General features: G+C 56.6%; 1 protein-coding gene across 1 annotated transcript; it reads left to right on the top strand.

Moving 5' to 3' along the window:
* Window positions 1-1,608: 1,608 nt before the first annotated feature.
* On the top strand, window positions 1,609-14,930 carry LOC104462531 (insulin-like growth factor 2 mRNA-binding protein 2; the record flags this gene model as incomplete). The annotated part of the gene is made up of 10 exons (XM_010074501.1): window positions 1,609-1,668; window positions 3,584-3,672; window positions 5,191-5,239; window positions 5,598-5,649; window positions 6,226-6,289; window positions 8,969-9,241; window positions 13,342-13,476; window positions 13,913-14,035; window positions 14,474-14,609; window positions 14,802-14,930. Coding segments are annotated over exons 1-10 (1,110 nt in total), but the record flags the coding sequence as incomplete, so codon positions are not given.
* Window positions 14,931-15,732: the final 802 nt, after the last annotated feature.

Genomic DNA, 15,732 nt, shown 5'->3' with positions numbered 1-15,732 from the left:
TCTTCCCCCTTCTGTTTTCCCCCCTCTCCCTCCCCTTTTTTGATTTCCCCCCTTAATCTCCAAACGCGGTGACAGATGGGACATTATTTCCCATTTGTCCCCATCATTAATGCATCCCGGGGATGGATCCATCACGTGCCATCGTCACTGTCCTTCCCCCACCACGGTTCCGTCCCTGGGCAGGTTGTTGGTCCTGCGGAAGACACCAGGGCTTTAACGTGAACAGATTTTAATTCCTTAAGAGCGTCAAGGCAAAGCCCCCGGGCTGGGAGGGGAACTGGAGCAGACGCAGCTGCGATGCTCTTGGCAACTGGTTGAAACTGGGGCAGCTCTTTAAGGCTTATCCAGCCCGGCGCTGACCGAGCCGATGCTCATTAAGATCCGTTGCTGGATTGGGTTGGGTGAGAGCGAAACATGTTGAGGATGATGACCCTGATAGACCGAAAAAATAGATAGAATAATCCAAAGAGGCAAACCCAACGGATTCTGTCTTCCCTGCCTGGTTTAGGGAGTGTGCCCGTCCCACGCTCCAAGTCGAAAGCAGAGACGCTGAGTAAAAAAACCAAAGTACTTTTTTCTTTTTTTTTTTTTTTGTTTTGGTAGATATTTTTCTTGCCTGGGACAAATATTTCATAAAGCAAGCGGGACTGCTGGGGAGGTGGTTGGTTTCCAGCATGTTTCCCCTCTGGTTTTTCCCCCCAGTTCTCTTGAAAACTAATTTTTATTGAAAGCAGGAGGTGCCGGACGGTGTTTTCCCAGCCCTCAGTGCTGACCTGGGGTGGAAGGTGATAAAATCCTTTTAGGGAGTTAATACAGAGCTTGAATAGAAAAAAAAAAATCTTCGTTTCTTTAGGTCAAAGAGTCCTAACATCCCTTACATCCCTTTGTAAGGCTTATTTTGATGCTGGCTCGGGGGAATGGAGTTCTGATTCGTTTTGCGGGGGGTGGGTGGAGGTGAAGCCCCCCTGGAGCAGAGCCCAGGGGATGGGGAGGTGGGGGGGGTCCATGGAGCTTCATCTCAATGGGCAAGGGAAGGATGGGCAGGCACGGAGAGGGCTGCTGGAGGTTGGGCAGGGGGTCTGCTGGCTTGTTTTAATTTCATGGCTTTAGGCTTGTTTTAATTTCATGGCTTCATCTCCCCTTTATTCTTCTTCCTCTGTGTCCCTGGGTTTCGGGGCTGGGGGGTTATCTGTTATTTCCCTGCGAGCTGCGGGGAGGGGTAACCACGAAGCCGTGTGAGTGCTGCTGCTTACCACCTGGGCTGCTGGAAAGGGGAAAGATGTGCCAAAAAACCCCCAGTCCCCCCGATTCTGGAGAATAATCTGCAAGTTTTAAAGGCATTTCTTGTTTATTGCTGGATTTCAGTGAAAGCAAATACCCGTCGTGTGGCACACCAAGGTCGTGGTCGTGGCTATCGGCCGGCAATGCTGGCGGGGCGCGGGTGGCCGTGGCTTTTCCGTCCCTTCTCCCTGCGTGGTTGCAATGCCGAACTTGCGATTTCAGTCTAACAGATGCGTGAAATACCGCATGGCTCCAGCGTGGGTTATTTCATGAACCCAGCCTACAGCCTCGCTCCATCAGCGAGCCGGCTCCTTCATCCCGCGCATGATGCCGGCCGGCACGCGGTACCCGAAACCCTGCTCCGGGCTGGGGGAGATGTTCCTGCTGGTGAGCAGGACTGGTTTTGGTTGAATTTAGAAGGCAAAAAAGCAGGTGAACCTGTAGAAATCTGGTTTCTTTAGCACTTGAGGCTGATGCGGGGTTGCCGCTGGCGTCACGTCCTTAAGGATTTTTTCCTCAAGCTTCGCGCCCATAGTTACTGGTTATGATGTTTTGTTATTGTTATGTTTTTTTAATTCCTCACAGCCTGCTGCAAACCAGGTTGGGTGAAACGTGGCTGAGATCCTGTGCAGGGGCGGTGTGCGTGCGCCGAAATCACTCCCCTGTCTCCCAGTTTTTGGAAGGAATGAGGAAAATGGAAAAAAAGGGGGTTTCTGCCCCAAAAGTCCTCCTGGGAGGGGTGTTGGAGGAGGGTGGCCTTGCGTGGGGACTGCGTGTGGTCCATGCGTCAGCCCTGGGAATAACACATGGTCGGATAATACATCCATCACGCCATCGGCGATGACCGCGTGGGGTCCAGCACTGCTTCAGCCAGGTGGGGAATTCCGAGAGCTCTAAAAAATACACTCGGTGGGAATAATCCCCTCGTTGTAAACGCTGAGTGGGGATAACGAGCTGCTGGGGGACGTGCCGGGAGGCGGGGGTGAAGCCTTGAGCACAACTTGGGTGTCTTCAGATGCTCTGCGTCAGCTCAGCTGGCCGTTGGAGGTGGGGTTGGGTGGCACCTTGCTGCGGTTCTTCTTTTTGGGAGGCGGGCAAGTGGCTCGGAGCTGCGCTGGCATCTCCCGTGGCGGAGGTGGAGGGAGATGATGCCCCAGTGCCAGTAGGTTCAAGGCAGAAGCTTTTCTCGAGTTGTTTCTGACGCTGTGGCGAGGGGACTTCTTCCAGCATACTGGCTTCTCTTGGATGAGCTGCTTCAAAACGCCCCACGTCCCCTGGGCTTTGGTGACGGGCTGAGCCGAGCCAGGGGAACCCCAAAAGGAGGGTGGCTTCTCCGGGGTCCAGCCTGTAGCGTCCCCAGCTGGGGGAGGAGGATGGCTATGGGCTTGCAGCTGAGTGGTGACATCTTAGGATAAGGTGGGAGAAGGTGCCAGCGGTTCTCTTTTGGGGCTGGAAGGTGGTGGAAGGAACTGGGCAGCACGTCCGATGCTCTCTGCCGGTGGGGAGAGGCCAGTCCTGGACTTCAGTCGGGCTTTTGGAGCTGAGAAGGGCTTTTCCCTGGAAAGCTTTCAGGGGTTGATGGTTTGAGACACACTGGCACTTGACTGGGGTTTGCTGGGGCAAGGTGTCCTCCCTGTGTGCCACTGCCATCGCTGGGGGCAGCAGGACTGTCCCCTTGGGAGCTGGGCACGCAGCACCACCCAGGACCTGACCTGGATGCCTTAAAGTAGCCCCTCTGGGAGATGTCTGAGAGTTCTGAACATGAAACTCCTCCCGTTCTATGGGGTGGGCCCTGCAGAGTGTCTGCACTGGGAGCAGAGGTGTGGGGTCAGCCCTGGGCTGGTGACAAGGACAGGCAGGAGAAGGGTTTAGGCTGTGGGTTGAGTAGCATAGGATTGTCATTGGTGTCGTGGTCCCCCTTGGGCCAGGTCCTCCTCACTGTGTCTTTCCTGGCATGGGGTGGGATGGGTTTGGCTGGGATGGGATGGGATGGGATGGAATGGATGGGATGAGGTTGGCTGGGATGGGGTGGGATGGAATGTATGGGATGAGGTTGGCTGGGATGGGATGCAGTACGATGGAGTGAGATGGGATGAGATGGGGTTGGATGAGATAGGATAGGATACAATGGGATGAACATTGCTCTTGGCCTCACAAGGCTCTTAGAGCTGAGTGCCCAGCCCTGAAATCCCTGGTGGCAGCTGGGGACAGGAAGAGGCCATGGCTGCTGGAAGAGAGGGGGTTGGGAAGGCTGCCAGAGAGCCCCATTTTCTCTAGCTCTGGCTTCCCCACTTTCTTGCAGTGCCTGATTTTTGACCAGCAGAGCCACCCCCGCAGAGAGACGCGTGGCATGGGGGGCACGTTGCAGACGGGGCAGGGGTCTTGGCCGTGGTGCGGAGGTTCAGCAAGGATGGCTGTAGGCAGCATCCTTATAGTCATGTTGCTTGTGCAGCCCCCAGTTAGTGTTTGACAAGGCAGATGGTTGTCCATCACAAGGTTCTGGCTGTCTTGTGCTATTAAATCAGGAGCAACGGGACCATGCCGCCGCTCTAGAGGCAGAAGGATTGTGTCTGGAGCATGCCAGCCTCCAGCGTCGCGGTGCACGGCTCTTTGGGTCTGCATGGGCCAGCTTTTCCTGCGGTTCTCGCTGTGCCCCACATTTCCTCGCTGTCCCCGGTGTCTGTCCCCAAACTACCTTAGAAGCTCTGGATGTGCCAAAATTGTTTGTGGGGTGCAGAGGTTTGGGGTCTGTGTGTGCAGTGAGCGCAGGGACCAGCCTTGCAGCTGAGACCAAAGTTTGAAGCTCTTGTTTTCCAGCTGCTGAAGACTGCTGGTGGAATCAGGGTGTTGGGTGTTGATGGTTTGCAGGTGAGCAGAGCTCCTCCTGCCTCGTCCTGCAGGGCTGGTCCTTCAGGATTTGGCCCAAAGCTCCTGGGTGTTGCTGGCTGGCTGCTGGTGGTACCAGTCCTTCCAAGCATCCTCCTTGAGCTTGTCCCAAGGAAGGGCAAAGCCTCGGAAAGCCAGCTTCCAGCTGCCGATTGGCTCCCAAAACCCGGCTGTGTGCGTGGGGTGGCTCGGTTGGAAAACTCATCCTTGATGTTGGGAGAGGTGGTCCTGCTCTGTGCTGGTCCAGCATTGGAGCTATACCAGGGGGGGATGCTGGACACTGCTTGGTTGGGGGTGATTGACTGCAAGCAGGGTTATGGGTGCTGGTCTGGGTGAGCAGTGGATGGGTGTCTTAGCTAGATCCCCTGTGGACCTGGGTGTCTCAAAACTCCCTGATGCACAAGCACATCTTGCAGCCAGGCTGGGAAGGTGTTGGGTGGTCGTTACCTCTTGGGAAGCCTTTGCAATGCTTCCTGTGCATCCGTGCCCCGAGATTGCTTCATGGCGAGGTTGGGAGAGCCACCACGGCGAAGCTGTGAGAGCCACCAGGCAAGGTTGGGTGTGTTGGCCATCTCTGAGGCTATGGATTTAGGTTTCCCCACAGAAAGCAGCCCCCCGTTGCTGGGAAGTGGTGGACATCAGGAGGACGTACCTTTGGAGAGCCCCCCTCAAGGGACAGCAGGGCTGGCTGTGGTGGGTCTGGGGGTCGTGTCCCCCTGTCCCCACGCAGCTGGCCAGCCCAGGGTGATGCGGGCAGGGGTGTGCATGTGTGCATCCCAGGTGTGCATCAAGAAGTTTCCTTGGAAATCCGGCAGTCAGCATGAGGAGGCGATGTTCTCAAGACACCTTTGGCCCCGGCAGGAGGTGACTGGGGCGAGACTGGGAGGAATGGCTTCCCAGCTCGGCGCAGGGAAGTGGGATGCTTCGGCAAGCTCTCACCAGCTGCCGTGTGATTCCTGGAAAGTCTTTGTCCTTGTGCTGGGGTGTGCCTGCAGACCCTCACCCGGGGCTTTGTCTTTGCAGGAGCAGGAAGATCCAGATCCGAAACATCCCCCCGCACCTGCAGTGGGAGGTAAGGAGTGGCTGATCCTCAAAACATCCTGTTCATCTCCACCTCCATCACTCGTGCTGAGCAGCACGAGCATATGGTCCACGCATGGGCTACCCTTCACCTTCCCAGTAACCCCAGGAGGGAGGTGGAGTGTGACCTGGGCTCCATCTCTTGCCTTGTTTTGGGTCGCGGAGCCGTGGGGCAGCTTGGAGCAGTGGGGCATCGTTGGGGTGATGGGATGCAGGTGGGTGAAGGTGTTGAAGGAGTTGGGTGGCGCTGGCTCTGTGGTGGGTGTCTGTGGGTGAAGCAGACTCTTCCCTGCCTGCTCCCTGCCTGTCTTGCCTGCCTCACCTGCCCTCTCTGCTGCTCTGCCCCCCAGGTGCTGGATGGCCTCTTAGCTCAGTACGGGACGGTGGAGAACGTGGAGCAAGGTAAGATGCTCCAATGTGCTGGTCCCTGTCTGTGCAAAAGTCCCAGCGCCGCTCCCCAGCTCTGCCCGCGCCAGAGGAAATCCAGTGGGGTGAAACCTTGTTTTCCCCATCATGGCTGCTGGGCTAAAATGGTTTTCCCCACAGACCCATGTCCTGCTGCTCGTCCAGCGGTGGGATGGTGGTGGCCATCAGTCCTCCAGCCCCAGGGCTTCTCCTGGCTGCTGGCACATGAAAACCCAGTTGTCCCCGCAAGTCCAAACAAGCCGAGTGTTGTTCAGGGTCTGTTGGTGGGTCGGTGTTGTCTGGCCATGCATCTTCTTTGGCGAGGGTGGCAGGATCCGGCTGTGGCACCTTCTGGTCCTTTGCCAGCCCAGCCCAATCCTGGTGCTGGGGGACAACAGCAGTGTGCAAGCGTACGCGCCGCATGGTGCCCGGGGCTGTCCCCCATGGGACAGGCGTTACCATCCCACCATCCCTACCTGTGTCCACACTTTGGGGCATACTGGGGGGCCAGGAGCACCAGCCGTGTCTCCCTCCTCCCCTGCTCTAACACTCCTTCTCTTGCTCTTCCCCCAGTCAACACTGACACAGAAACAGCCGTTGTCAACGTAACATATGCGACAAAAGAAGAAGCAAAAGTGTAAGTGGGTTTTATTTAGTTTCCTCCAAATTTTCACTCCACCCCAACTTTTCCTCAGGAATTCCAGGTACTTTTCCCTGACTGTTTTTCCAGGCTTCTTCTTGTCTTCTTCCTAAGCCTCCTTGGGTTGTTTCTAAGCTCCTACAGGGTAAGCTTCAAGTGCCTCCAGGGCAAGCTTCAAGTGCCTCCAGGGCTGTCTGCGTATCTTCTCGAGACACAGCAGGCAGACGTTGTCTTTATCTGGATCTGCGTCACCTCCCCTGTCTTCTGCCAGCAGCCAGCTCCACCTTCTCCTCTTTGCCCTGCTGCTGGGTGGTCTCACCTTCTCCCCTGTCATGGGAGATGGGGTTCCTCATGGTACCCCATCTCAGGATGGACCAGCTTGGGGGCCATCAGCCATGTGGTTGTCCCCTCCTCCTCTGTGCCTTCTCTTCTCTCCAAGGGGCTCACAGATGTGTCATCTTGCAGTTTCCTCTGACATGGTCCTTCCTACACAGGGTCCTTGGTGGGGTCGCGGTGGCCTTGTCTTCAGGGAGCAAAGCGCTCGAGAAAGCTGAGGGTCAGGGCAGATCAACAGTTTGTCGAGGAGTCGCCTTCCCAGGTTGGAAGTCCAGACCTAAACTGGGAACACACCCCATTCATCACCAGTCTGACCACCCAGCCCGAGCTGCTGAGGAGGTGGAATATGGTGAAAGGAGGTGGGAGAGATCGTGAAGAAGGGCTGCGATGATGGGAGATGGAAGTACCCCCTGCCATTTGAGGAGAACTCAAGCTGGAGACCAGAATGTTCAGGGACTATCACCTCCTGCTTCCTGGAGCCCAGAGAAACCAGCTGATGGATTTCTGAAAGGCTTTTGGAAAGTTCTTCTGCTGTGGGCAAGAGAAAGGGCCTTTGGATGGATAAATAACTGGTTAGAGGAGGTGGGAGGGGTCCACCGCTGGTTTCTGCAGGGGAGGGAGGGCAGCAGAGGGTAAATCACCTGTGTGTTGTGCAGAGGAGGTGTAAGGAAATGCCACCTATCAAGAAAAACTTCACAAGGATGGAAGAACCTGGCGAGGCTGTGCATCCATCCTGCTGTGGGAAAACATGCCTAGAGATTTATCATGGCCAGCAGAGGAGAAGAAATACAAATTAGGGCTTGTTTCAGAAGTGCAAGGACTATTTCAAGCAAAACGCTTTGTTACACGCTTGTAGAGACTTCAGCCCGGTGCTAGACACCACCCTGAGTTGGCTATGAGTAAGTAGTGAGCACCTCTCACGGTTAGTGGTGATACAAGCAAGAGCCAGGCAGACCCCGTGCAAGGAAGAGCCTTGGCCCAGAGTCTGTCTGCTGATGGACGGTTCCAGCATCTTCCTATCCAAGTTGACCCGTCCCAAGGTTGGGCTTGTGAGGACAGAGATGGGGAGAATGATCTGCTGGTCCCCGAGGCTGGAGAACACCTTCCTCCTGTTGGGTTGGCCACGCTGGGCATGCCGTTCAGCCTCGGCTGGCCAGAGGAAGGTGACTGCCAGCGGGCGAAGGGAAGGTGCCGTGGATCACAGGCAAGGCGTGAGCTGCCGTGTCTTGGGATGTCTGGCAAGAAGGGAAGAGAAGGAGTCTCACCAACAACGTTTCGTACTTTGGGGTAGGAGTCTTCAGGATTAGTGGAGCAGCTGTGATCTGTCACATCCAGCCAGACTGACACCCGTCTTGGGTGGTGCTCAGCAGCTCGACACAGAAGCGAGTGATGGGAGGAAAGGCCAGGGCGGCTCATAGTCACAGAACGGTTTGGGTTGGAAAGGACCTTAAAGACCATCCAGTCCCACTCCCTGCCATGGGCAGGGACATCTCCCACTAGCCCAGGTTGCTCAAAGCCTCATCCAGCCTGGCCTTGAACCCCTCCAGGGATGGGGCATCCACAGCTTGGGTACGTGTGTTTGGTTTAGAGCAGGTTGTGACAGGGACAGGTGAAATAAAGACCTCAGTAGGGAAATCGGACCATGGGGCACTGTGCTGGTTTTGGAAAGGGATGGTGAAACTGCAGAAGTCCTCACGGGATGTGCAAGGAGCTGCTTGCAGTGGTGCTGTTGTATGTCTATGAATAGCCAGCGTGGGATGTGGTGGGAAGAGAGAAGAAGCATGGCTGAAGCCATCACCACTCGCAGAAGTCATCGCAGACTTCAGTCCAGCTGAGCATCGCAGCGCTGAGGAGGGGCTTGGGGGGATGAAGAGTCCAGGTCCTGCACCCGTAGCCTTGCTGAGCTGGAAGGGCAGTTGGGGATCCCAACAGGCACCATGTACCCCATCCTTCTCCTTGGAGTGGCAGCTCTTACTCGGAGCCCCTCCATCATCTTTTCCACATCCAAAAAGCCCCCAGGACGGTTTTCATGTTGCGTGATAGCTTCTGGCCAGTGTTTTCCCCGGGTGAAGTGGTGGATCCCCAGGCTGGTGTCCCACTTCTGCCGGAGGGACAAGCCGGGTGGCATCATGCCTGTGGGAGGGGACACTGTGCCACTGCTCTGTGGGGCTTGCTCCTTACGGGGAAAATGGGGGGCTCTGGCTTCCTGTGGCCACCTTCTCCAGCCTGGGGAGGGAGGAAGGTGTAAGGGTTGGGGAGGGACGGTGACCTGCAAGGGCAAGTTCTGGAGATGTCCCATGCCTGTCCCTCACCACCCCCCTGCCTCTCGGTCCCTTGCAGAGCAATTGAGAAGTTGAGCGGCCACCAGTTTGAGAACTATTCCTTCAAGATTTCCTACATCCCGGATGAAGAGGTGAGCTCCCCTCCGCCCCCGCAGCGATCCCGCCGGGGGGGCCACTCTTCCAGGGAGCGGGGCTCCTCCCCGGGGGGCTCCTCACAGCCCAAACAGCTCGATTTCCCACTGCGGATGCTGGTGCCCACGCAGTTTGTTGGTGCGATCATAGGAAAGGAGGGCTTGACCATAAAGAACCTTACTAAGCAAACCCAGTCCAAGTAAGTACCTTGAATGGTTTTGTTTCCTTCCGTAGGGCGCTGGAGGTCCCCGCCATGGGTCTCCCATGCACTCGGGGGGTTTTTGAGGGCTGGCCAGTGCTGTTTTGTTGGGGTGCTGCCTTCATGGGATGGTGGCAGAGCCCATCTCCTAACGCGTTCCCGCTGGCTGGGGGGTCTGGGTGCGGCAGGAGGGGGATGCACAGCAAAACCGGCCAGGAGTGGGTTGCAAAAGCCTCATGGCGAGAATGGCTGGGGATGAGGCTTTAGGGAATAAACGGCAAGTTTGTGGCTAAAATACTGAAGGGGGATCCTAGGTACAGCGGCCGGTGCCTGCATGGTCTTTGCTGTCGGGATTTGCTCGTCCCGCAGTGCTTAGAGCTGTTGGAGGGGGAAAGGGGGCACCGTGGGAGCACTCCCTCGAGAAGGATGGGCTTTATGCAACTGTTTGAAGCCTCTTTTTTCTTTTTTTCATTTTTTTTTTGTTTTTGATCTAACATTTTTATTTTTGAAGGAAAAAAAAAAAAAAGAAGAGTGGGGGACTGTCCTGCTAAAGTTTTCCATGTTTCTTTTTGTTGATATTCACATTGATTTCACCTCTGATTTTCTGCATGCTTTTCCTGCATGGTTTGTTCCTGCCCAGATTTGTTTGTGTTTAACCCAAAGCTGTCTTCTCCCATGCTCATCATCCTGAACCCGCTGGTCCCACAGGACGTAGGACTCCCGTACCAGAACATCTTCCAGGGCCTCCTAGTTCTCAGAGAAGCTGTTAGAGGCAAATTATTTGGTCATAGCACGTCTGCTTGAGCAGGAGGTAGCAAGACACGCCGCTCTGCCGCCGAGCGAGCCGAACCCCAGCGTTGGGTTTGCAGGAGGAGGTTTGTACAGAAAGGGGGCAGATGCTAGGGAGAGGAGCTCTTTCAGCCTGGCTAGCCCTAGACTGTGGCCACCTAGTAGCGGTGAGCTGGTCCCAGTTGGCCGCAAGCCCTCCTTCTGCAGGTGAGTGCCCTGGTGTGATGGGCAGACGGGGTCCCCATGGCCTTGCTGCTCAAGACTGGAAGGTTGCCCTTCGCAAGCCCTCAGCGAGGAAGGTGGTAGGCACTGGCTACTGGTTTCTTCTGACCGTGAAGCCAAATGCTGCTGCCTGGGGCAGTTTCTGCTGCTGAGCCGTCACTCTTGGTGGGTTGGTTCCCTGTGCCTGACCTGAAGACCTGGTGTCGTGGGGGCAGGCTGTGCTCCATGCTCTCGCCTCTCCAGACCTGCCTGAGGAGGCCACGTGCCATGGTGGGCCACCACCTCCACTCCAGCCTTGGGCAAGGGGGACCTCGTGCACCCAGCCGACGCAGTCACAGGAGACCATTGCCTTCAGTTTGGGGTGTCAGCTGGTGGCTCTGTCCGTGCTCAGGCCACCCTCACCCACAACGTGATGGTGCTGGTGACATCCTGCTGCCCAACCCCTGCTCCTACCCAGAGCGACATTGGGTCATGGATTCCTCTGGTCACATCGGACTTCGCCCCAGGGATGCCCAGTGATGCTCCTGGGCTGCAGGGGACAAAACTTTCCCCAGGCTGAGCCATCCCTGGCTGAGGAGGAGCCCAGGCCAAGACCCACCCTACCGGTTGACCTTCCACAGCCATGGCAGCCCTTGTCACTTGAGGAGGAGAGGACCATTGCTACCCATGCAGCCATGGGGCCAGGATAACCCTCTGTGCACACTGTACTGCCCACCTCTAGAGGGCTGTCCCTCGTGGTCACTGCTCTCTGAAATGTTCCCAGCCCCTCTGTAAGGTGTCTTGGAGGTTTTTCCTGCTGTGCCATAGGCAAACCTGCTCTGTCCCCATCCCACCATCCCTGGTGTCCGCTGCCCCGGTCTCCCCTGCCTCCAGCACCCCAAGATTGCAGGCAGCTGCTGATGGGGTGAGAGGGTTGAGGGTCCCCTTCTCCATCCTCCTGTTGGACTGGAGCTGTGCAACAGCAGCACTGGGACGTGCTGGGAAGTCCAGAGCCTTCCTCCAGCCTCGAGCTCTTTGGAGCAGGACATGCCGGGACGCAGTGACCCCTCCTGGTGCCCCATCTTCTCTCTGCAAACTGCTCTCGCGCCTGCGCATCCAGGTTTGGGATGGATTGGGGGTCAACCAGAAACAGGTCTTATGTCCCTCTCCCAGGCTTGTCTGGGGTACTTGTCACTTCAGTACGTCCATTCAGTCTCTTCATTCAGCCCATCTGTGGCTCTTGGCTCTTCTTCGGTCCAACAGCTGACCTGCATGCCCCGTCTCCACCAGCCTCCACCGCTCATGGGTTCAAGAAGGTGCCTGGCTCCTGTCTGTGGGGTTTGTTGGGGCAGCCATGGGTTCCTCATCGGTTCCACCTAGCTGGGAACGACGACCCGCTGTGACATTGTGGCACTGCTCTGGAGCATGGACCTGTCATCGCCTCGCATGGCACGTCGTGATGCGTTTCCCATCTCCCTGGTGGCAGGGGGTGTCCCCGTGCCTGCCGGGCGCTGGCTCTGAAGGAACACGTCTTCCAAGTCGACCTGCTGGAACTCCAGAGCTGGGAGCACCTTAGAGGGTCTTACAGGCGAGTGACAGCGTATGACTGGGTCACTGTGTGCTGTAGACACAACCGGAGGGCGAGAAGAGTCTGGTGGTGCTGGTGCCTTTGCACAACCCGAGCAGGAGCCGTACACTGCCCAAGCAGCTCTGGCTGAAGCTGTAGGAGATCCAGAGAGATGTAACCTGCAAGGGGGGATCAAACTCTGTCTTCATTCCCTCTTCAATGCTTGGGTAAAACCACCCTGGGGTCCCTTTTGAGGCTGGTGGGAGTTGGGCTCTTCCCTTATCTTGGGGAAGGTTCACCCAGCTGCTCCCCATGAAGCTGGGGAGTCCTTGATGAAGCATCCTTGATGAGGAAGTGTCCTTGTTCCTATGTGCTGGTTCATGAGCTCCTGGAAGAGTTGACCCGTGCAAACCCACCATGACCCTACAACATCCAAATGTGGCACTGGTTAGGGGGGGACTCTGCACCACAGCCCTTCGCCTTGCACACACAGCAGCACCCAGGAATGATCCTGGTCAGGATGGGGACCTCTGATGAAAACAGAGGCGTGGCCAGAGGGTGCCATGTTGGAGCTGAGCGCAGGTGGCATTCATTGGGTGGCCAAGCGGCCACTGCTGCACCTTCTCAGAAGATCTGGGCCAGCCCAGCCCCGCCTGCAGCAGTGACAAGGTGGTGGCTGATGGCAGGATGTCTGCACGGCATCATCCTCCAGTGGGAAGAGCGCACGAACTCGTGGAGAAGACAGGAAGGCCGCCTACCGCACTTCTTCAAGACACGTGGTTGATGTGCGGGAGTCTTCTACCCTGCTTTCCTTTCTCCCTCTCTCTCAGGGCCTTTGCCAGGTACGGTTGAGTGGTGAGGAGCGACCTGGAGGCACGTGTCTCCTCCCCGCCGTGAGCTGAGGGGAGGACCAGAGGAGCTAGAGCACGGTCCTGGCCGGGGCGCGAGGGAGAGCTTTCTGGTCTCCCGTGGAAGGGCGTGAGTACGAGCGCTGTTGTTGAAGCATGCGTCCGTGTTGGGCCAAAACGCTGCCTCTGGGTAAGTTGTCTCCCTGTCCCCAAGGACACGCAACGGTCGTGGCAGCCGCTGGTCACTGGACAGCCTCGGGTGTTGTGGCGGAGAGAGGCTGAGGTTGGAAGGGACCTCTGGAGACCTCTGAGCTGGTCTCCTGCGCCAAGCGGGACTGGCGTCGAAGATGATAGAGCAGGTTGCTCAGGGCTTTGTCCAGTTGAGGAGTTGTTCTGCCCTTTCTTGATGCATCGTTTGATATTGACTGACATCCCTCAGCTCCCAGGGCAGACCTCAGGTCCTAAAGGTTGAATGTAGCTCAAAGTCTGATCGAAACCAACCAAAGTGAAACACGACCTGGGCTTGCATGAGACCAGGTGGTGGTAGATGCACGTCAGGGAGACCCAGGTTCACCCCAAACCTTGAGCAGGTGTCAAAATGAGCTTTTCCATGAATAGCGTGTTCAGCTCCTGATCCTTTGTGTGACACCAGCCACATCTCAGGGGGCTCCTCTCTGCTGGTTGTTTCACCGTAGGGTTGACATCCATCGGAAGGAGAATGCCGGCGCCGCTGAAAAGCCCATCACCATCCACGCCACGCCAGAGGGGTGCTCCGAAGCCTGTCGCATGATCCTCGATATCATGCAGAAGGAGGCTGATGAAACTAAATCGTAAGTGTGATGTTCAGCGCCCCTGGCTCAGCAAAGCGGGCGGGTTTGGTGGAAGGGAGGTAAACTCAGCCATCCGGGGAGAAGAAGCCATCTTCTGTCATCCCCCAGCCCCTGAGGGAGTTGTGGGCATTGTGAGTTTCAAGATAGAGTCATGAGTCAGTTCAGAACTTACAACTTCAGAACTTCTCCATGGTGTGGTTGACAACACCATAGAGAGAAGGTGGGTCCAAAGAGTGTGTAGGAAAACCTGGAGAGCAAAACCCCATGAAATACAGACATGCCATTGGGCTTGGGAAGTCCCTGAGCTCTCGTTGCCCAAAAGCTGAGGAGATACAGTGGTGGATCTCCTCCTTCTGCAATATGACTACTGGTCCTTGCTGGAGATGGGTTTCCTGGCCAGACAGATCTCTAGATTTTAATTTTTAATCCATTTTAGAGCAGAAGAGATTCCCTTGAAAATCCTAGCACACAACAGTCTGGTGGGGAGGTTGATTGGCAAAGAGGGCCGCAACCTCAAGAAGATCGAACAGGACACCGGCACGAAGATCACTATCTCCCCGTAAGTCCTGGTGAACACCAAGCCATCCGTCTCCATCCAGCATGGTACGGGCAACGCTGGAGCCAGAAAACCAGAGCAGTTGCATCCTCCCATGCACGTTCCCCTGGTTGACTCACAGGTTGCCCAGAGCAGCTGTGGATGCCCCATCCCTGGAGGGGTTCAAGGCCAGGCTGGATGAGGCTTTGAGCAACCTGGGCTAGTGGGAGGTGTCCCTGCCCATGGCAGGGGGTGGAACTGGATGGGCTTTAATGTCCCTTCCAACCCAAACCATCCTGTGATTCTATCCAAGTTGGGCATTCTCCATCCCAGGTGGATAGTAGCACTGGGCAGGGAGAGGGTGCATGGTCCCATGCTGTCTCAGGGAAGGGAACCCTCATTTTTGATTTGAGTTTTCCTTTTTTTTTTTTTTTTTTGACTCGGGTTTGGTCTGTGGGCTAGTTTGCAGGATTTAACCATTTATAACCCTGAGCGGACCATCACGGTGAAGGGCAGCACAGAGGCGTGCTCCAACGCCGAAGTGGAGATCATGAAGAAGTTGCGAGAGGCCTACGAGAATGACGTGGTGGCCGTCAATGTAAGCTCCAAACCCTCCTGCCCGAGATGCCCCTGCTTCAGAGCCACTGCTGAGGTGGCCAGAAGAAAACTGGGAGCATTGTCGGTCTGTTACGGCAAGGGTTGGCTCTCCCCAATGGTGTCCACCCGATATGAGAACCCCAAAAACCCCACTCTGCCTTTTACCCATTTCTCCATGTCTTTGCTTTCCCAGCAACAAGCCAACCTGATCCCAGGACTGAACCTCAGCGCTTTGGGCATCTTCTCGACGGGGCTGTCCATGCTCCCATCCAGCACAGGGGCCCGAGGGGCCGCGGCAGCCACCCCCTACCACCCCTTTGCAGTAAGTACAAGAGGATAAGGGGTGCAGAGAATGTGTTCTTGGGGGCAGAGTGGTCTGGAGAGTCTCCTGGTGTTGCTGTTGGGTTTGGGTGGACACTGTAGTTTTGGGGAGCCTTGAACAAGAGCTCTGAGTCTTGGCCGTTTGGGGAGGATGCTCTTCGCAGCAGCGAAGCAGAGAAGACATTGAATGGCTGTGGCTTGGCCCTCCTTGCATTTCACTCCCTGGGGGGATCAGCCACGTCCCCACATTGTGCTGAGCCCGGCGTCACCAGTGTTTGAGGACTAGCCGTGTCCCAAGGGTGCTGCTGTCTAAAAGTGGCTGGGGCCAGCCTGCGCCGATGCTGGCATGGAAAAACCATGGAGGTGGTCCTCAGTGCTGACCCCGGAGCCACTGCTGGCTCCTGATGCTGTGGACTCGGTTGTCCCCCATGGGTCTGGTCCCAGTGGCCACGTGAACCTGAGTGTGGCATGGATGGGGAGGAGCAGCTCGCGCCATCCAGCCGTCAGCCTCCATCCTGCCCTGGCACCTGGGGGTCATGCTCCGTGAGGGGCTGACCTTCGCCTGGTTTTGTAGGAGAGGCTTTTCCTCTTCCTCTGGGGCTGCTGAGACCTGGGGCAAAGCAAGCCTGGGAAGGAGCTTCCAAAACACAGGCAGGGACTGTCTGGTGTTGGGAAAACATGTTGGCCAAAGTGCTGATGGAGAAGGTCCACCCCCAACCCAGCAGCACCTGCAGAGCACCCGTGGGGTGAGCAGGCTCTGCCACCTGTCCCCGTTAGTCTCTACATCCTTCGCTGAGATGCTC

This window comes from Pterocles gutturalis, unplaced genomic scaffold, assembly GCF_000699245.1.
Source record: "Pterocles gutturalis isolate BGI_N339 unplaced genomic scaffold, ASM69924v1 scaffold23037, whole genome shotgun sequence".
Taxonomy (NCBI): domain Eukaryota; kingdom Metazoa; phylum Chordata; class Aves; order Pterocliformes; family Pteroclidae; genus Pterocles; species Pterocles gutturalis.
Note: the sequence above shows the minus strand (reverse complement) of the source record. Positions and strands in the feature narration are given on the sequence as shown.